Source organism: Camarhynchus parvulus, chromosome 3 (assembly GCF_901933205.1).
Source record: "Camarhynchus parvulus chromosome 3, STF_HiC, whole genome shotgun sequence".
NCBI classification, from domain to species: Eukaryota; Metazoa; Chordata; class Aves; order Passeriformes; family Thraupidae; genus Camarhynchus; species Camarhynchus parvulus.
In genome coordinates this window covers 70,408,335-70,430,556 of record NC_044573.1, presented here as the reverse complement: position 1 = coordinate 70,430,556, position 22,222 = coordinate 70,408,335, and the positions used below count along the sequence as shown (strand labels likewise).

The following is a 22,222-nucleotide window of genomic DNA, read 5'->3' as shown; positions in this document are numbered from 1 at the left end:
CTTGCAGAGCACAGATTTTCTTATTTAAAACATTCTTGGTTTGGGGGAGGAAAGAAATGAGCTCTGTTTTTGTATCTGCCCTAGAAGAAATGGTGGAAAGTGGGTGTGGGTGTGTCTAGCAGGAGGAAGGAACGAATGGAAAATCCCATGAAGAGCCATCTTTTTTAAAATTTCCAGCTGTATTTGGGGTAGGCAAGTGCAGCTGCTGAATAAATGGAATTTCTGATATTTTCGTAACAAAAAAATGTTTCACCGGAACATTTTAATTTGCTGCTTTCTTCTTCTTAACCCACAGTACTGGAATCTACCTAATATGGCATTATTAAAATGAAGCACTTGACATAAAAGTCTCTTCTTGGCCAAAATGCTTGCTTTTATAAGCAAGCTTTTACAAGTAGATTTCTCTCTGGTCGGTTGCTAAAGATACACAGATCTTGTCCTACAAGCTTATCTTCTCAAGATTAGATTTTAATGATGCATTCTAATCTTTAAGTCATCTTGGGCATCTGATTCCACTGGCTTAGAGTGGAAGTCTTAAGTCTTTTGTACAAAGAGATTCTGTCACAAGAAGCAATATTTTGGATGCATTGTAATCTGGCCCAGCTATGTTCATCCTTCTTTTCCTACAAAGCAGACCCAGTGACTTCATGGCCAAATTGCTTTTCCACAATACTCTGCCTTTTTTTCAAGTCTTCAGATTTTTTATTTTTTTTTCCTAAAGTTCTCTCTGAGGTCTTGAAGGCAGGGCAGGAGAAGTAAAGCATTTAGGGTGAGAAGACAAAATTCCTCTTGCTTTACACCTACACAGAAGATGAAGATGTCATTCTGCATTTTACACCATTGTGTGGAAAGGGAGCATTTGGATGCACAACAGAGAAACCTGCCACTATCCATCTGAAACAGCCTGACAAAACTGCAAAAGCGTTTAGGTGTCTGGAAAACAGACTGTCTGGTTTGTGTTTACATTCTAAAAAGCCCAAAATGAGAAACAGCAGGATGAAAGAAAAATCTGCTCTTAGTGACCCCTTCATGTTTTCCTGCTTATTAAGAGTCTTGCTTTTAACTCTGGGAGAGAAGCAGGCAGCTTTCCACATCTGCATACTTCAGCTCCATTGTAGAACAGAATGAATGTGGAAACAAACTATAGCGTGTAGTTGAAAACAGAGAAATAGGGAGTTAAAGATATGGTGTTTGTTTCTGATGCCAGAGAGGTACCTTGTGCCTAGAGACAGAGCTCCAGGGGTTTCTGTTAAACTTTTTAAACCATGAGAATGGGAGGTCACATGGGAGTGTAAAATATCCTTCACCCTTTACTGCAAGGGGACAGGTGTAAATTGTGCTGTGGACAAGGATTTTCTCTTAAACGAGGCAGTGATAATTGCTGTGTGTTGGGCACAAGATCTTGGCATGGGACACAGCCCCCTGCTCTCGGTGGCCTATTTCCATGAGTGCTGTGCTCGCTCTGCCTGCCCAGGCAGCCGCCTGCCTGCCCCTCAGAGCTCCCTGCTGGGCTTCAAATTTCTCAGCTGCCAGACCTTGGAAAATGTGTTTTCATCAGGCAAAAATGTATGGTGTTCTACATAAATGAATGGCACATTACAAATATTCGGTGGTGTTCTGCACTGCCACACAACCCATCGCAGGTGTCACAGCCTGGCTGTTTCCAGTCCCGCATGCATGGCTGTGGATTCAGAGGATGAGTGGCTTGGGCTGGATGCCACTCTGCAGTGTGCCCTGCTCTGAAGAGAAACCCCGGCAAGGAGGGCAGAAGGGCTCCTTTTCAAGCCTGGAGATGCAGGACAGAAATTAATCTTCTGCCTGTAAAATTCTGCCCTGTGATGGCAGCTGTTGAGGCACCGAGCAGATCCCTGAATCTCTCACTCCTCTTCCTCGCTGACAGCATCTCTGTTTACTGTACCTGGGACTTCTTGCTCCTGTAATTTCTAGACTCAACCACAAATTCTGCAAATCTTACCCAAGGAATGACAGACTAATCACCTCTCTTGCTCCAGCTCTACCCATCCACGAGCCACCCAGCTGTCATGCAACATCTCTCAAGATGCCAGTGCAAGTGACCTACCTGTGTTTACTTACATCTCACAGCCCTGCCGAAGCTTAACTCTTGTTAAAATTCAGGGATGAAAAAGAACAGTTATCTAAAAAGGTGCAGTTCAACATAAATTAATCAAAGACAACAGAAAAAAAAATCTTCCATGGCATAGAAACGGGAGCCAGATTCTTGAAAACTGTCATTTTTTGGGGCAATTCCAAAAGCCAGTCTTGCCCTAAAATTAGGGTAATCAAATCTCCAGCTCCAACTTGCTTGTGGGTAGCTCCAGGGATCAGTAGTTCACTCCTTTCATTTATATCATCAAGGATTAGCCACTGCTGGATTGGGATAATGAATTTGAATTAATATGACCAGGCTATGATCACATCTGATTGTGGTGCTCTCTTTTTGCTTGCACAGTGCTGAGCGTCAGTGTCTGAAATACTCAGGGCAGTTCTGCAGGGTGGATGGGCTGGGACTGATGGAGTGAGAAGAGCCACGTGCCTACGTGCCTTTTCCTGCCTATGCTGGTGCCATAAGTGAGGTGCTTCATGCCTTTCATTCATTGATATCTCTGGATCTATAAATACTGTAGAAAAGCACTAGCAACACCCTGTAGCTGAAGGAGAAAGAACCCAGTGCCTGACAGAATTAATTCTAATTACTGTAATGCTGATTGGGATCCTTGGGCACTGCCATAATCATAGTAGTAGTAATAAATAATAATGGTGGTTATCATTATTTTATTATTGTTTTCCCTCTAGACATTGCAATGATGAGAAAGAGTCTTGGATAGACTACCTAGATAATTACTTGTATAAATTTCACCACATTCCTAAGAAATAGATTTATTAGCTGCATGCCAGCTCTGTGCTAAGCTGGTTTTTGATGGTATAATAAATATCATTAAAAGAAATCAGATAGGATTTGGGTAAGGGTTTGAGCTTTAAGGTTGATGAGAATAAATTTTTTATTCTGTCAACTTACTTTTAATCTTCCTTCCTATATAATCCCCCAGAACCTGCTTGCATCTTTTATTTACCTTTAACAAATAGTAGCTTTCACCCAGGTTGTTTTGCCACTGAATTAGGCTGCCAGAGATACTTGCAAACAAGGTAGGTCCCACACTATTAATAAGTTGTCCCAGTTTTTTTGCTTCTCCACTAGTACCTTGCGAGATGCAGTCTATTCTCAGTCCCTAGGAAGAGTCTAGGTCATGAAACACTGTTCTTCCAAGGGCACTTGCTATTCACTTCTTCATTCATTTGCCAGTCATTTAAGCCAGCATCTTCAAACTCGTCATCTTCTTTCTTAAATCTCAGCAGGGAGCCAGATTTGTGCCTCTGACTGTGATCCCTGACAGCGTAGTGTTACAGGCTGCTGCTGATCCTGCCTTTAGAAATGGTCCTGGCCAAGCATTTAGATTGTGTTCCATCAGTGAATGGCATTAAGGGTATATAGGAAACGTGGCTCTTTTGTTTGCTTTATTTTATTCTGGCCATGTTGTCCGTGAACAAAAGCGTTTGCTCTTAATCCCGTTGCTCGTCTTGGTTTGTAATGATCATTTCTGTGATGGTGAATTAGCAGGAGCTGCTGGTGCGTGCCCGAGCTCACAGCCATTAATTTTCCTGATTTTCTTCTGATAGAGCAGGTGCAAACTGGCAGCATTTGACCCTAATAAGTTACACTAGTCTTGCCAGATTTTGTTTGCCTGGAACAAGGAACATTATTTGTATCAACATCCTGATAAAAAGTGAGCAAATGGATTTGTTGGGCAGGTAAATTTTCCTGACGAATTTGCAAGCCTGTGTTTAAACAATGTAATTTATTTAATCTTGTGATTTTACTAGTTCTTTATTGTAATCATACAATAGAACCATTACAGTACATGTTTTCTTCTCTCATGAGACAGATGGATAGTGACTGAGGCTCAAAGATAATGTTTATCTACAAGATAGAATAACGAAGGCAGAGATTTGCAAGTTAATACATTTTGAGCTGATAAAACAATTCCAAAAGAGAAGCAATGCTGGGGTGTAGGTTTTGGGGTTTTTTTTTAATCCTGCTTAATAAAACATTCAGTGACTTATGACATATGTATTGCAATGATGTTGCTCTATAAATGTCCCTTCCTGTCATCATTTACATGACTGATTACCTTGCAGCTGCATAAACTTGTATAACTCAGTAAATAACCTATTACCTCAGTATGCACATGTTTTTTAGTGCATGTTGGGGAAATACATGTTGTATGTTTGGGCATCTAAGCTTTTATATCTCATTAACCCATAATTACAATAAATCAAGATATTCAGTACAAAATACAACTTTCCATGTAGAGTGCTGAGTCTGATTTGTACATAGCTGAAGGTTGGCTATAATTTAACAACGTTTCTTTTCTGCCTCTTCCAAAATATGTAGACATATTGGTTTTGAACCATTCATCACTCTGAAGACAATAAAAAAATCAAATAGTGGACAGTTAAAATGCAGCATCATTGCACTCTCTTCTTTGCCTGAAGTTTCAGTGCTTTAAGGATTAAAGTAAAAAGTTAAAGTTCCACAATAAACAAGATGTTCAGTCTAAATTGTGTCGACTTGAGCAGCATTTTCTAATGAGCACACAGCTAACAGACTCTTAAGCCTCATGAGAAGCTGTCTACCCCAGTCTGCAGTCCTTTCTTTGGTAATCAAAATAATTTGACAGAGATAAAAAGAAGTAGCTTTTCTTTGGTTAAGTGCTTCATCTTACATGAAAATCTTGGATTTCCTGTTTTCTGGAGTTCTAAATACTGTCCAGGGAACAAAGCAATTTAATTTGATTATTTTATTGTCCTGTCTGTCTTGGTAGAAAATATGTAGATCTCTTATAATGGGAACACAATTACTTTAGGGTAAGCATTTATATTCCTGATTATGAAAACAAGCCAGCAAGATCAGCATGTTGAGCTGATAAGGTAAATCCTGGGAAGACGTTGGGGTGGAGAGGCCAAAAGGCAGCTGGGTGATGGGACAGGCCATTGCTTTGGTCCATGCAGGGAGGGACTGGCCCCTTCAGTCCAGAGTGGAGCTGGAGCTCCTCTGTGCTGCCAGCAATCCTGCAGCCTCCTGTCAGCTCAAACACTTGCTTTTAGTGGATGAGATTCAGATCCCTGAGTTGTATAAAACCCTGAGCCATAGATAGTCAAAGACAACAAATTTTTTTTCTTACACTGCCAGAACGAGTGTGTTCTCCTATTTCTTAAAGATAGATTCTGAGCGAAATATGAACAAAATTTAAGTTATATTATGGAGCCAACTCCTTCCTGCTCTCTCCTGCTGGGAGAAGCAGGTAGTGGCAGTAGGCTCACAGGTGGACCTTGGAGAGGAAAAAGGAAACAGTTACACACCAAGTCCCACTTTTCCAGGGAAATAACAGTTCTAAGTGTGTCTTTATTTTAAATGTTAATCATTTATTTCAGTGCCCTTTTGGAGCAAAAAGCTTAAATATACGTCATGCCTCTGAGTCTACGGCATGGTGAGTCATATGGCATCGAATGTAAATAGGTGTCACAAACTCTGTCAGTCCTCCTGTTCTCAACCAGGCAGCCTGGGTGGAAGCTGAACCAACTGTTCCTAGGCAGTAATGTACATTTACATAAAATGTTTCACATTTTTCATGTTTATTCTGTGCAGATGGCTCCATTTTGAACATCCAGAATTTGTTTTGACTTTGTGACTGTAGCTTGTAAACAGAGCGTTGGCTGGCATCTGCACTGGGTATAGGTAGCTTTTCGTATTTGATCTAAAATTGAGTGAAGCTGTAGCCAAACCATTAGTCAGTCAAAATAATGTTGCAAGCCAGTTAAAGGCAGCATATCCAAACCATGAGGGAAGGCTGAATGAGAGGCGGTAGCGCTGTCCATAAATTGACAAATTGATGCGCTCGCGGTGTTTCACTTACACAGCTACTTTATCCAGCGTCTCAGTGTGGCTTTGCAATTCAAGGCATCTCACTATTAAATGTTTTGAACAGAGTCACACAGACATTCAGTTATGGGAACGTGTTGATACAAATAATGCAGGAAAATGCATAGATACACATCTATTTATAACTCAAGATGCAGAAAACTTCAGTTGCATCACTATTAAACATGAAAGCAGTATGGCTGATTCTTGTATGTGTGTATTACATGTTTGGAAATTATTTTCAAGGACAAATAAATAGCAAAAAAATGTAGATTTCTCTACTTTTTCTTTTGTCAGTTTCACTACTGGATCTTGCAGATGAAGTATTAGGGTTATTTTTCTTGCTATCAGGTATTTAAACAGTTTTTCTCTTTCCTATATATTAGTTAACAGAAAGGGACACTGATTCTGATTTGTTATTTGAGAGTGTAATCAAACCATCTTTTGACTTTAAGGGTTCCCTGTGCCTTTGTCTTCTCTAGTTGAAGCAATTTAGTTGAAGGATAAGCAGCCAAACTATGTTCAAAGGCATTCACTTGATTTTCTTGGATTTAATTATTTCAGACAATGCAGAATATTTTTCAGTAACTCCCCCTTTACCATTCAGAGCATATCTGTGCTTCCTGCTTATCTGCACGTTCAGTTCTGCTTGCACATTGCTCAGGTCTATCACCTTGCTGGAGAAATACATGATTTGTAAATCTGAAAGAATTCCCCAACAGCTACCATAAAATTAAGCTGTTAAAGAGCTCTTGGAGCTTGTTTAAATGTAGACCTAAACAAATCTCTTTGCTGTTTAGCTCAAGATAAATCTTTTTAAAAGTCCCGTTCTAAATCACTTCCCAATTTTAATGAGTTTATATATCAGCCTTTGCCAGATTTTTACTGTAGCTTTTCTCCAAGATTATAGCCATGATAAAGTAAGGACTAAAATTGTTTATTATATATTATTCTTCAGAAGCAAAACTTTTTCCCCCAGAGGCTGTTGGGAGAGCTATTGATTTTCTGCCACAATGTGAAATGTGTGACCTTTATAATATGAGCAATGATTACAAGGCCAATAAAATGACATCATTCTGTTTAAACTTTAGAGTTCGCCGGGCAAATAGCAGAAAGTGCCACATTTAATGATGTCCATGGACAATAAGGGTGCATTGACTGGCTTCAGGTGAGACTGAAACATGAAAGAGGCAGGCTCTCAATCCCCAAAACACCTCATGTTTGTTTGTGCCAGGAGTTGGGGAACAGGAGTGTATGTACCAGGTAGAACTATGACTTTTCCCAGCTCTAAAGGCAGGAAGTCAGGGCTTTTCTGGTTACAGACTTCTCTAAATGTTTGCATTTACTGATGTCACCAACAAAACTCCTCCTGTTGTGACACAGGATGAGCTGTTTGGGGAACAGCTCTATATTTGGCTACAGATTTTCCCAAATCCAGTGCATTTGCAGTTACAGGACTAAATTCTATTTTTGTAATACGGCTTTAGCCACTTCATTGCAGTTCCTCTAGAGGAGCTAAGAGAAGACTCTGTCCCAAATAGATGAATTCCAACTGCACACGGCATATGATATTCCAAAATTTGTGAAAACAAGGAACACAGAAACCTTTATTCAGGCTTTGAGGGAGATGCTGCAACCTGATTCACTGAAATAATTTCATAAAGAAGTCTATGGAATTTCCCATTTCAGTGACATCAGTCTGTTTCCTGACATTATGTTCTTCTTATCCTTCAGACATTTAATGTTTGATCCATTAGGGCCTGCTTCAGCCAATTCCTTGCCCATTCTCCAGCCTCTACCAAACCAGATCCCTGGCATGGAAGCCAGAGTAGCTGTCATTTCCCTGTGCAGGCTGAATCCAGCCTGTACTCAGTATTTGATCCAGCCAAACATGGAGCCAAAGGGCTCCATGCTTAGAAAGCACAAGGAAAACAGCACAATACATTCAAGGCATTGCAGAGGCAGGAATAGGGATAATTTTCTTTCCCATTTCTGGCTCATTGTGTAATATCAATAATCTCTGTAGCTTTGTATTATACTTGCTGTAAGTGGCTCTAGTGATTGATTAAACACCTTAGCTTTTCTTTGGCATTTAATCAATTGCAGCAGCAGTTTATTGCTCGGTGTATTACAAAGTAAAAGAGATTATTACTTAATTATTGTGAAAAATAGCAGCTTGCAGTTGTTGCTAGCATGGGTATGTGTCTGTGCTGACATTGGTGTCACATCATCCTTTTCTTGGTGCTCCTGGTCTCCTCACTGGGTGTGATTGTGTGATTCCCAGCGGATCACGCGCAGTCCTTCCCATGGCTGGCACCAGCACAGTGCAAGTAGTGGCATTAAATAAATAATTGCTTATGGTAGTCCCACAGTGCAAAGAGCCCGACTCTTGCTTGCTGGCTACCTCCAAACCTCCCTGAAATTTTAGGTGGTGTGTTTATTAACCAGCCCACATGAAAACAAGCTCACTGTCAGGTACAAACCACTTCTGGGAGCAGTTCAGCAAGAATTGCATCAGTACCAAGAGGTATTTGACAGCCCAGAGTGCAGCACCAGATGTATGTAAACTGGAGATAAATCAGATATGGGGCATACCATTGGAGTGTGAGTGTGAAAAACCCAACATTTTGTGACATCCTCTTGAGGATCTAGGAAATGGCAAGTCTTCTGTTTGCCACCAGAGGATTTCTGCCTCAGATGCAGAATTGAATTCATATGCAAGAGTTCAGAAAGAATACTGTGGTGTGATAAAGGATTTGGAGTAGCATAGATCTCTGTGCTTGTAGGGGTACAACGGGTGTCACGATCAGTATGTGTTCTTGGCATCTACTTGTGAAAGAGGGTCTAACCCATCTGTGTTGCCATGAAAAGGGACAGTTCAGTATTTAGAATTTTTAAAATGGGGTTTAATTCCTTGGTTTACTCCTGACTCTCTGTGATCATAGCCTAGTGATTTTATCTCCTTGTGCCTCAGTTTCCTCCTGTGAATGGGAGTAACCATTATTTACTACCTTAGAGAAGACTAATTTTAATTACTACCTTAGAGAAGAGAAATTAGGGACTGCTAGCCTGCTCCTCCATTGAAAATGAAACCTCTTTAAAGTTTTGATCCTTCAGACATTCATATGAATTAAAGCTGTGCCCTTGACTTGACCAGGGCTGGTCAATGAAGGACCAGTGACAAAGCATCCACTGCAAATTTTAAGCATTTCCCCGAATGATTTAGGTGTTGTTGGGACAGGTGGTTGGGGTGTCATGCGGGAAAAAACCTGAACCTCGTGTGTTGTTTATTTTTCCTCCGTGATGGCAGTAGAGGTCTGACCATCACCTTTCTAGGCATCTGTGGGAACCCAGGAGGTTGGTAGTGCTCGTGGTAGTCTCTGCTCATGCTTCAAGCTGGCGTTGCCTGTGAGTAGTGATGCTGTGGCCAGTCCGTATCTGTCGCGCTGCATCGTGTGCCGGTTTTGTGTCACTCGTGCCATGGCTTTTGCAAGTACTCAAGCAGAACTGGAGCGAGCAGATGTTGACTGTCCAGTGACAAACAAAAAGCTCACGTTTCTTTGAGAAGGTGCTGGATGGTCCTAACCATTAAAAGAGTTTATTTTCTTACTCCAACAGATTTCCCCTCCCCTTCTTGATGTTACCAAATTTATCATCACTTTTGTCTTTCAGGTGTAACCTGTCTTTAGTGTTGCAGACACATCAGCCATGCATTAAGAACTGGGCCCTTATTTGATAATTCAGTATGACTTTCTTTTTGTCCAATAATTTCACAAGCACTAATGCACACTTCAAATGCAGGAGATACTTTGATCCCCAAATTGTTCAGCACTTCATGCAGGAAAAACCATAGGCCACAGTCATGAAACTCCTAGAGGATGGCTGCTGGCTTCCTGTGGCAGAGCTGGTTGTTGTTTTCCCCCCTCTCCCTTCTTTGCTCTAACCATTTTGTCTGTCTAGCTTGTCTTGTATTCAGTTTTCAAAGCAATTGCCATGAAGGGCTTCCTTTTTTTAGTGCCTAAAAGGGAACAATAGATTTTTTAGAATAAGCATATATTATATTTGATACGGCCGTCTGTGTACCACAGATATCATATTGATCATATCTGTAATTTAATATACTGAGAAGTTCAAGCTAAATAGAAATTAGTAATTTTTATTACTATTTTTTATGAAAAGGTCTTTAAATGTATGCTTAAGTGTACATGACATCTAAAATTATTCTAGTGCTGGATTCTTGAAAAAGTAGATGACCTTTTCTCTTGAAATTGGAGAGTGGTTTTTCCTTAACAGTTATATTATGCACAGAAGATGAGATGTTAACCAAGATGTTAAAATGTATTGTTTCCCTTTGAAAGCTAATCCTGTTCCTCATTTTCATTAATGTTGAATCATTCATTTTCCTTTTTCTTTTTTTTTCTTTCTTTTCCTTTTCTTTTGCAACTGTTTTTGCATGAAAATGCAAAGTAGCAATAAAGATTTTTCGTAAGACTTGCTTTAAGACTCTTCTCTTTCAGATCCAGTTAAAGTTTTTAAGTTCAGTTATTTTAAAATTCATATTCTTCAGTTCCGTAAACAAAAATAATGGAGAAATATAATGAGGTGCAAAGTGATTTTCTAGCCCTCACTAATCAATAAATGCCAATAAAATGGGGATGGTGTAATGTCCATAATTTAATTGTCTGCTGTTACCAGGTCACCACGAGACAGCAGCAGAAGCGGGGAGAAGCTGGAACTGGCCATGTCCAACCTCACTGCGGATGTCCTGGAGTTACTCCTGGAGTTTGTTTATACAGGTTCTTTGATCATAGATTCTGCCAATGCAAAAACACTACTGGAAGCTGCCAGCAAGTTCCAGTTTCATACTTTCTGTAAAGTCTGCGTTTCATTTCTAGGTAAGAATCATTGCATCTAGTGAGCTTTTAAAGTCTTGTGTTAAGGTTTATAAACCTGTCTTTGAACAACTGTTGAAAGATAATTAAGAAACCCAAGATGAAACAGAGTAAATAAAGTAAAGCAACATTAATTTGGTTTGTGATTTGAATTTCCAATGCTGACATGATGGCCAATGGAAAATGGTCTAGAGAAGTATAGTTTGTTGCTTGAGTAGCAACAGCTTTTACATCTTCTATAACCTATTTTGTTGAATCTTGTTCCACTCTTGGAATCTTGGTGACATTTTGTTTCCCAGAGAATGATCTGTGCATAGATGCCAGGCTATAATACACAGATTACTTATAACTGTGACAGCATATTTTGGATTCTACACTAGGCCAGCTTGGTCAAACACCAAAAGAGTTTGGAGGTGGGCTCCAATGGAAGAAGAACTCCTGCAAATCTGCCAAAAAATTAAGGACTGCATTGCAATAGCTGCAATTTTCTTGCATTTGTGAGAAATTCCTTCATTACATGTCCAGAGTTCCAGATTGAATATTATGGGGTTTGGTGCTGCATACAGAGCTATGGCCTAATGTCATCACAAAGTTGGGTAGAAGGAAAGACTGCTGTGCCCACCCCTGGTAACTGGTGTGCCCTATGTGCACAGGGAGCATTTGTCTCAGTGAAGGTCTACAGAGCAACGTCTTTGCCAGTGCCTCAGTCCATCCTCTCATGGCCACAAGAAATCCATTCTTCTTCCCAGACTTACCATGTCATCCTGTTCCTTCCACTTTCCCTCTGCTTTCCAGCAGAGGGTATTTCAAAACAGTCCAAGATTTCCAGCTCAGCTAAGCTTTACTGGCCAGAATAGGAACCAGACAGACCTGGCATGGCAGAAGAGGAGATACAACTGGAGTTCAACTGAAACAGGATGGTTCAAATTCCTGCCTGTATCACAAGCCACTCCTTCACTGTCATAGCTGTAATATCAGTTAATAAGACAGTAATAATTTAAAAATTAACATAAATTTATTAATACCAAAAAATTCATTTTGATGTTATATGATGTGCTTCCCAGGTATAAGTACCAGATAACCTTTTTTGACATCTGATTTCTGCTTGGGCTTCCTCAACTTCCATCTTGGTGTGGGAGGCATTGTTCTCTCTGAAGCCCAAATAAATTGTAGGTTATCCCTGGGCAGTTCTTATTTGAAATTGACATCTAGATGAGACTTTAGAAAATGTTATGCCCAAAAAACAACAAAAAACGCTCAAACAAGTCCAGTTTACTGTTGTGTTAATTTTTACTGCTAAACCAGACTGCTGGCAAGATGAGTGGTGTGACTAGGCTGGTACAATGCAGGCATCACTGAAGAATCTCTGGCATTGTAGTCTCCTTTCCAACTTCTTATATGCCCCTTATTTCAAGGTCTGTTCTCAAATGGGGAGAGTACTGATGATGTGAAATTTATGCTTTGCAGTCCCACCATGTAGACTGTGCAATTTGAATGAGGCTCTGGCTCTGGCATTGCTTGCTCCCAGCTTCCCTTCATCAGCTTTTTACAGTGATTAGATCTTACAGCCTTTCCAGAAATACAGGATGTGTTTAAGTTTTGATATCACCGAAGATTCAGCCACAAAACCAAAATGCATTCATTTCCCTGAATCACTGTGAGAGTTCTCTTTTCTGATAGTTAATATTTTAATTCAGTGAACCATGTTATGGTGTAAAATAGTAGAGTTGGTTATAAGTTCAGTGATATATGAAGAGTCACTGGAACTTCGTATTCTCATTTGGAGAATTCACGGAGTGTAATTGCTTATTTTTATTTATAGCTGTGACTTGATTGCACTACAGAGACAGCAGAGCATTTGCCATCTGAAAAGTTTAGGGAAAAGCATTTTGTCTTCTCTGTGGCTGTGTTTTTATTTTTCACCTCAGCTACCTCTGTGCTATACAAAGCAAAAATATGGTAAAAAACAGGGGTTTTTTTCCTGCAGGGCTTCTGGAGGGTTGACCAGTATAAACAGTGACTTTTTTCCATCAGTCCACTTCTAAATAGGGAGAGAAGGGAAGTTCAAAGAAGTAAAAGACCCAAAATATTAAGTGTGTTCAGCATAGCACAGCACAATCTCAGAGGAAATTTGGGTCATCCTTTTTCGGCCATGAAGATCCAGGAGGATCCTGTCATGGTGATGTCCAAGCAGCTTTTGTGTCCATCCTCTCAGCAGCCTTGGGAAGAGGCACCCCAAATTTTCTTGCACTTTTTGGTGAAAAGATGTGGCAAAATATGTCAGGGAAGTAGTTTCATTTCAATGGGAGATTTCTTAACTGGCTTCCCTGGGATAATTATAGCCATGTTCTCTCTCTTGCCCACATGCTGTCTCCTCAGCTTTTGTGTAGACCATGAGAAATGAGAACAGTTTTGTGCTGACTGATGCGGTGATGGTGACAGGTTCATGCAGGCACCATATGATATCTGGGCAAATGTTTGCAAACTGGTCAGGATACCATAGGTATTTCCTCCACCCATATGGCTGAAGACTTGAGCCTCTTTTTTTCTTTTTTTTTTTTTTTTTGCAATCATCACAGTCATGGCTTGAATTGGGTTTTAGGTGATTCATCAGTATCACGGTCCATGGTGCATGGACACCCGTCACAGGAGGGAACACATTCTGAGCTTGTACTTCAGCCTGCTGCTGATAAAGTAAAAGTATTCATCCTTGAGCCTAAAGAAGCTGGTGGAACCTGGTAGTTTCATGGGCCAGATTAGGAAAGAGCAGGAGCTCTGAATTTTCTTAGTCTCCTGAGCAAAGAGCACAAAAACAATGTTTGGAAAGAGTATTAGAAGAAGCAATGAGAAAAAAAAATGAACAATGGACCAGTGATGGGACCTGCATTCCTCAGGCACCTGAGGGAAGAAGAGGCCTTTATGGTCTTTAGGAATTCAAGACAAAGTATTATGGGCAATTTTTTTATTTATCCAAGGTGGAGAACTTTGATCCAGCTGGAGACCTGCACTGCCCAGCCCTGGAGAAACCCTAATATATGCACTTCATATAAACTATGTATAAACTTCAACTATATCTGGAGATGGGAGAAAGGAAGACTCTCACAGGGAAGGGAAAAATTTTGGACAATTCATTAGACAATGAATGCATCTGATAGTCTTCCACCTATCCCCCATCTTCACATGCTTTTTGACACTAGTAGGAATACCTGAGGAGTAAGTTTCCCATCAGAACGTACACAGAGTATCACAAGGAAGTACACATTTTGTGCTGTTTTTAGTGATATCCAAATCATCCTCTAGAAAGCATCTCTGAGTGAAAATACAATGCTTAATGCACACAAGAGGGGGTTTACAACCACCACTGAGCTTCCATCAAACTGTCACCGCAATCTCACTGAATAACCCTTCTTGCATACTGTTTATCTGTGGTGTTACCTCAAGTCTCCCCACTCCCAGAAGTGCAGTTGGAGCAGTCTGCCTGGCTGATTGTCTCCTGATGATGCTGCACAGACAGGATCCTGCTCCAAAATCACATCTAACACAGTGGAAAATACCAGCTGCTGATCTGCATTATTGTGGCACACATAGCAACAAATATGCTATCCCGCACTGTCTCAAACCAGAGAGAACCTACTTGATTGCATCTGATATCCCTAAAGTCCACTCATGACTCTGTTATAAACTGTCATTGAGCATTAGGAATAGCTTAATAGTCAGCATTTGTGTTCTGAACAGACACAAGGTGAAACTTCAAAAAAATGTGTTATTACAAGCCCAGTGTCACTGTGGCAAAACAACAATTATTGTAAACGTGCCAGTGTCCAAAGGAATACAGGAGCAGACAGAGCAGAACTGGTCCTTAGCTGTCTTTGTCATGCCAGCAGTGACAAGTACCCCTGGACTGCAGTCATTTGGGATGAGCTGTATTATATAGCAGAAGTCTATGTCTGAGTAGTCATGCAGGGTCCCTTTATAGCCAGTGAAGAGTAACAGACATTGGTAGGGCAGGGTTCTGCTCATTCTGGAGTCATCATCCAAAACATTACCAGATTAATCCAGAATATTACCAAATTGCTACTTGGAATTGCTTGTTTATGGGTGTGCAGGGATATTAATGTGAATGCAGAGTTGCATCACAGACACTGAAGTCGTGAGATAACCAGTCTTGCTGCCAAATTTTTTAGTCGGAGCTGAAAAATGGGGGGATGAGGTGGTGTCTTTATGTTCATAGGATAGAGATTTTCCATATGAGCAGCTATTTTCCTATGAACAGCTTTCCATAGCTGTTGTTCCAAGGTCTGTCTTCCTCACCAGCAGTGATTCCCTCCAGTTCACATGCCAGTCCTCATCTTAAACAGATGTTGCTGTGCCCACCTTGCTGTGGTTCTCATCACACAGAAGGGAAGTGCAGAGAAGTGTGTCACCAGCCTCCTGCACATCCCCTAATCCCACATCTCCCTGGGACCCCTCTCCACAGGGCCTCACAACAGTTCCTGAACCAGACAGGGACATCTTTGGAATCTGCCACCAAGGGGTTTCTCAGGGAAGAGGAGGGAGTAAAGCTCCAAGGGCCAAGATGGAGCTGCTTGGACCAGTGTACCAGGCTGCATCAGGCACCCAGTGTTGTTAGAGCTAGGGAAGCTTGTCCAGATCAGAAGAAATCAGTTGTAAGCAGATTTTTCTGCTGCACACCACAGGCTCAGCTGGAAATGGTGTGGGGATGCTTCCTGATAGAGGCAAAACCAGTCCACTGAAGAGAAAGACTTGAAAGTCTTTACCATGATGTGCTGCTTAATGAGTCCAAATTGATTATTTCCTTCATTATTAACCCTGTGAGGATAAGGTGGAACAGTGGCAGACTGGCCTTTGACTTGAGAGATTGCCAAGAAATTATAAGAGTTTTGGGCTCCGGTAGATGATTGCTTTACCCCAAGCCATATGTACACCATGAAACTGTGCCAGCAGACAGAAGCAAGGAATCTGGAAGTTGTTTTTGGTCTTTTGGGGGTTTTTTGTGTTTTTTGGTTTTTTGTGATTTTTGGTTGTTTTGGGTTTTTTTTTGTCCTTTCCTTTCCTTTCCTTTCCTTTCCTTTCCTTTCCTTTCCTTTCCTTTCCTTTCCTTTCCTTTCCTTTCCTTTCCTCTCCTCTCCTCTCCTCTCCTCTCCTCTCCTCTCCTCTCCTCTCCTCTCCTCTCCTCTCCTCTCCTCTCCTCTTCCTCTCCTCTCCTCTCCTCTCCTCTCCTCTCCTCCTCTCCTCTCCTCTCCTCTCCTCTCCTCTCCTCTCCTCTCCTCTCCTCTCCTCTCCCTCCCTCTCCTCCTCTCCTCTCCTCTCCTCTCCTCTCCTCTCCTCTCCTCTCCTCTCCTCTCCTCTCCTCTCCTCTCCTCTCCTCTCCTCTCCTCTCCTCTCCTCTCCTCTCCTCTCCTCTCCTCTCCTCTCCTCTCCTCTCCTCTCCTCTCCTCTCCTCTCCTCTCCCTCCTCTCCTCTCCTCCTCTCCTCTCCCCTCTCCTCTCCTCTCCTCTCCTCTCCTCTCCTCTCCTCTCCTCTCCTCTCCTCTCCTCTCCTCTCCTCTCCTCTCCTCTCCTCTCCTCTCCTCTCCTCTCCTCTCCTCTCCTCTCCTCTCCTCTCCTCTCCTTTTACACCCCATCTCTGGGCAGTCTTTGAGTGACAAAATCTACTGACAGCAAACAGTGCTGCTACTGCAGTCAGCTTGAGGAAATGGGCTCCTTGGAGTCAGTACAGTCAACTGATGCAAAATGAGATAACCTTTTGAGACTGCTGGATCTGTAAAAGAAAATAAGAAGAGTTGGGAGGGGAAGAAAGCAAAACAAACCCACAAAACTCCTAATCTCATGTCAGGTTTAAAAAAAAACAGGAAAAGGTGGTTCATAATCCCATTTTATTAAAAGCCACATATAGATAGCGTGCAGGTTTTCAATCTGATGAAGGCAGACACTGGGTGTAGGGAAGAATCCCTGAGCATTTCCAGCAGAAGCAATCTGATGAGAGTTTTGTTTGAAGAGATAGGGGGCTATTGCACATTCCTGTCCAATGCTCTGTCACAGTGCACTAGGATATGACACTGCCAAATGTGATTGACTTCTCTGACAGCACCGGAGCCTGCCACTGGTACCCATGTCTTTGTGATCTATTGCAGTCTCACTCGTATTACCTTTTTCTTTTTCAGTTCTATAGCTTAAAATAATATATTCTTCTTATTAGTGGTGGTTTGGTCAACAAAAGCTGCAAAGAATCTGAGAGTTCCTCTTATAAATGTCTAAAACTGGTGGGTTTTTTCTTCAAAATAGCTGGAAAGAAAAAAAAGTACAGTCAAATGTATGGTGTAGCACACTTCTAAGGCAAAGCTACACACTGTGCTGCTGCTTCTGTTTGCTGGGAAGGAGATAATGCTGTCTCCTCTGTGCATGATTTTCTTTGAAACCCACTACACAACGTTTAACAGAAGGCGTTAGTATAATCTGTGTTTTGCATAAGGGATGTCATCACATTCAGCAGCAACAAAGTTCCTTTGAAAAAAAAAAAAGAAGGGGGAGGAATTTTTTTTTTATTTGAAGTAGCTTAGTAGCTGAACAGGGCAAAAATTATCATAAAGTGACTGCAGCATTCTCAGAAATGTCCTTAGTGCTGTTTGCATTTATTCTTAAGTGTCTGCACTGGCGTTTACATCTTTGCTGCTCCTTAAAGCAACATTGTAGGCGGTGGGAACAGCAGCAGTCTCCTGGCTGGGTTCCCATCCCTTGGGAAGCCCCAGATACTGTTATGTCAGTAGGTTTCCCCAGTGCTTTGTGGAGGCTTACACAAAAAGCAAACTCAGAAAGTGCATTTCTCTCCCCATCTCCAACTCACTTTTTGTACTTTAAACCCCAATTCCAAATTAGCCCAGGGTGCTGCTTCCAGTTAACTCCCTGAAATTAATTAGGGTTGGAGGTTTGTCCATGACACTGATTTTTCTCATGGTCTTGGAACAAATGTGAATCTTGCTTTTAATAATTCTCAACTGCCTTTTTTGTTTGTTTTTTGCCCTTTTTAGAAAAACAGCTGACTGCTAGCAACTGCTTAGGAATATTAGCCATGGCTGAAGCCATGCAGTGTACTGAACTATACAATATGGCCAAAGCTTATGCCCTGCAAATTTTCCCAGAGGTGGCAAACCAAGAAGAGATCCTTAATATCTCCAAAGATGACTTCATTTCCTACATGTCCAATGACAGCCTAAACACCAAAGCAGAGGAGCTGGTGTATGAAACAGTGATAAAGTGGATTAAGAAGGACGCCGCCATCAGAGCTCAGGTAAAAATAATCTCAGAAGCCTCACTCTGCTCCATTTCCATTAATGTCTCTTTTAGAATAGAAACCATCTTAATGCAATTTTAACCATATGAGTGTATGGGAGATGGGATGGGCAGTTCAGATAAAAAAAAGACAAAGGGAATGCAGGCTATGCACAAAATGTATGTAATTTCAAAATCTGATCCCTACATCTGATCATTTAGAATGAAAATCTCATTTGTGACATGCTTGGTACAAAGTTGTTGACTGTAGGCTCAGTCAGAGATAAATTGAGAAGAATTACAGTTTTGTGAAATGCTGCTTTAAGGGGATGCATTTTAGTAACAGCAGGAAATAAAAAATCTGTCAGAAAATCTGTATTTCTTTTGATGCCACATACTGAATGAGTATAACTCCAGTTCATAAAATAAAGGTTCTGTATCTTTATTGGCTGCTTAGATCCCTTGAGTTTTATGTATTTATTAGAGTTAGCCTTTCCTCAGCCATATGAGTTATGCAGTCTGATCTTGTCTAAAGAAACCGAGTCTGTAATTTTCCTGGCGCTGTCTCGAGGTAATGCTAGACACAGTGACTGGAGGCTGGTGATTGTCCTTGGGACCAGAAGTCATCTCTGCTGGTATCTAAAAACCTGCTACTTGCCTTGAGTCAACTCTGGGGTCTGAACTCCAAACCTCTCCATTTGGAGGCCAGTTCTCTGCACAGACCCCATAAGGGGAAGATTGTTTTCCCCTTCTCTGGAGGCCAGAGTTGTTTCTGTTGACACCCAGTCACAGTTTTGGCTGTCTTAAGGTGGACAGTTGTTCATGGACCCCGCTGTATCTCAGGGAGGCACTTGGCCATGTTGCTGATGCCGTCCCATATCGTGACAATCTGTACCTTCTTGACTGAAATGTGAATTCAAGCACCTGAACATGCAGTTGGATGTTAAATGTGTCATTGGATGTGATCCAAAGCAGCTGCACATCCACACCTCGCCTCTAAAGTGGGAGAAATAGTAATTCCTGCTCTCCACAGGCTGCTGGATAAGGGCATTAAGGACAGTGGGGTACTGCGTGCCAGGCCAAGCCTTGCTGCCTGTGCTGCTTCACCAGCTGAGCTCCTGGTCCTGCCAGAGCCTGCAGCCTCACTGCTGCCCTGTGTGCCCCAGAGCTGTGGCTCAGCAGGACAGTGCTGTGCTGGGGCCCCACCCCAGCTCTGACCACCTCCTCCATGTGCCAGCAGGGCCATTTAGCATTGCCCAACGTTATTATTGCCTAAAATATTCACACAGTACCATGGATTCACTGAAATGCATGCCTTTTTGGCACTTGCTGGCCTTGAAAAACACACTGTTTTAGAGTGTTTCCCTGAGTGCTTGAAGTTGGATGGCTCTGTGCCACTCTGAACTTAACACAACCTCAGGGGCTGTTCCCAGGGAGTTTGGGAGCCCTGCGGCAGGAGCCTGTTTGGCTGCTGCCAACAGAAGGTGTCACTCATCAGACAGTCTGGGTTATGTTCTCAAAATTGTGGTTTTAAATATTTCTTTCTGCATCCTGCTGAGGCAATGTTGGGAATTTGTTTTTTTTAAGTGGTGGTTTTTTCTTGCTGCCACCACTGCCATCCCCTCCTCTCTTCCTTTCGTGTTGCAGTTGAGTTGCTTTTCTGTTTTTTTTTTTTTATTCCCAAGTTTCCTTGCCCTCTGTCCTGGTTCTGAAGTGCTTTTGGTAGTTTATGATGGCAGTTCTACTTGCTTCTCCAAATTTCTCTGTGGTGCTTTAGTTTCATGCATTACTTTACAGGAGCTTTTAATTTTTAATTTGTATTTATCCAGAAATAAGGGGTTTGAATAAATTACTCTTAAAGATTCCAAGAAGAAACTATTTTCCTGCCCAATCCTACCACTAAGCTAGTTTATTTAAATAGTAGCTCTCACTTTTCTTAGGGCTCTCTGCACTGCTTGATCTATTATAAAGCTGTTAGTTAAATAGGTACTTATTTTTTAAAAGTAGGTGTTCACATTTACCATGAAAAGTACCATCTTTACAGTAATGACTTCTGCATTTTCAGAGCCTGGGAATAAATAGCTTCCATGGTGGATAGGAGGGAAGATAGACCTAAAAGATCTTATTTCTAATGAAGATGATGATGAATAAAAATTTGTGCATGATGTGCTGCACGGCCCACCATGCCAAGAACTGACCAAGCTCCTGTGAGATGCACAGGCTACTCAGAGCTTTGCAGAACTGGGCAGCCGTGGCAATATTGAACACAGGATGAATCTTCCTGCAGGAGGATATTTTTATTTTATTCACATTTTGGAGATAGATTCTATAAGCTGCCTTTAGACTCTTTGGGGTGAAGGACACCAGGACTGTTGGGGTGTCCTGGGAGGGTTGATGGATGCCATGCATTGCAGCAGTCCCAAGACATTACTCCAGCTCTACTGCACTCCTCAGGTGACCTGGTCTGGTTTTATTTCTCACTCCCAGAAGTCATGCTGGCAGTTAAATCCTTCCAGGCATGGATTTCCAGAGCCCCTTGCTCCATTGTCTCCCCATCTCCCTTTACCTTGACAGTTCAGGCTCTATTGTCACATTTTTATTCTCAATAGCTCCAATGGCAGGTAACTAAAACGCCTCTTTGGCCACTTCTTCCAAGTCCTGCGTTGGTGATTCTCCCGAAGGTGGAGGTCTGGCACAAACAGGAGGGGGCTGTGCTCTTCATCTCACCTGCATGTCCATCTTCCCTGGCAAGCCTGGCAGGGGCTCTCTCAGCAGAGACATCCCCACAGAGGAGCATCTCTCTGAATCAGCACCCTCTGCCCCCGGCGCAGCTGCAGCCCTCCAGAAGTCCTGGTGCTGTAATGGCTTTGTGTCACTCTGCAGTGCCTGGGGACAGTAAATCTCACCACTTGTGCTCCTCCACTGCAGCCTCATGCCGTGCTCTTACAACAACTTATCCATCACTGCCTCCCCTCCTGCCCGATCCCCTGCTGAAAGCCTCTGGGAAGGAGATTTTCAACGGAGCCTCCTGTTCTCCTGGAAAGGCATTGTTTGCTGTCTACTTGCTCTTCTCTGCCGTTCTAAAAGCTTTCCTTCAGATGTCTGACTGTTTCTGCTTTTGTTAATTCTTTCCCACCAGGCTGGAGGGCAGTGACAGGGAAGGCAGCAGGATTTTCTTGGAAGGCAAGTTGAAAAGCTCTGCTCCGGCTGATGTTTAATTGTGCACATTGTGCTCATATGAACAGTGCTCATGAAAATGCTCTGTGGCATTACAAAAGACAGCACCTGAGCCTTGTTACAAAGGGAGAACAGCAGTACTTTAAGGGTTGCTGATCATCTGCATAAGACAAAGAGATAGTTCAGAGAGAGATGTGTTATACCAGGATTTGGTAAATAATTGTATCCCCCTAGCGTGTTGGAGCAATGCCCCAGCTCATATGGTAACATTTATGAAGCTGCCTTGTTGCTGCTGGTAGTGCATTTTAAAATTGGTCTGGCCAGAAAAAGCAGCCTGTGAGGTGAGGTCAGGACTAGTAGGTAATTTCTGGTGGACAGAGAGCACTGGTTGCAGGAGTCCTTCTGATTGCTGTCACTGAGTGCAGAGCCTGCATCTGACTGACACGTCTGGGAAAGCTGAATCTACTCTTTTTTCCTATTTATTTCTCTTCCTGAGTGATGGATGAGATTGTAGGGTTTATCCTAACAGTTATCGCCTTGATAAGCTTATTACAACTCCAGCAAACTCATGCAAAAAATAGATTGCATAATGGAGACTTTGCTGTCTGAAACCAGCACGGTCTGAGCTGCCCAAACAAGGACAGATTTCTGCCAGGCCCCACACAGTCTTCACCTGGGCACATCCCCCAGCTCTCTGCATGGCCTTGGGCAGGTTGTTTCACCTTTCTGCTCCCATTTCTTACCCTGTAAGCTGGAGGGAAGTGATGTCTCCCATGAGGGCTGTTGGGAGGATTCAGTGGATAATGAACCACACTGTTCACAGGTACTGACGACTACCAAAGCTGCTCAGAGTCATGCCCAGCATC

The 22,222-nt window shown here is 42.1% G+C and overlaps 1 protein-coding gene across 4 annotated transcripts in view; it reads left to right on the top strand.

Moving 5' to 3' along the window:
• Nucleotides 1–22,222, top strand: part of KLHL29 (kelch like family member 29) — a 391,289-nt gene that overhangs the window by 323,812 nt on the left and 45,255 nt on the right. For all 4 annotated transcript variants that reach the window (XM_030946673.1, XM_030946674.1, XM_030946675.1 and 1 more), the window contains 2 exons: nucleotides 10,694–10,893; nucleotides 17,939–18,198. In XM_030946673.1, the coding sequence (XP_030802533.1) occupies nucleotides 10,694–10,893; nucleotides 17,939–18,198 (460 nt within the window). The remainder of the gene's footprint in view (nucleotides 1–10,693; nucleotides 10,894–17,938; nucleotides 18,199–22,222) is intronic.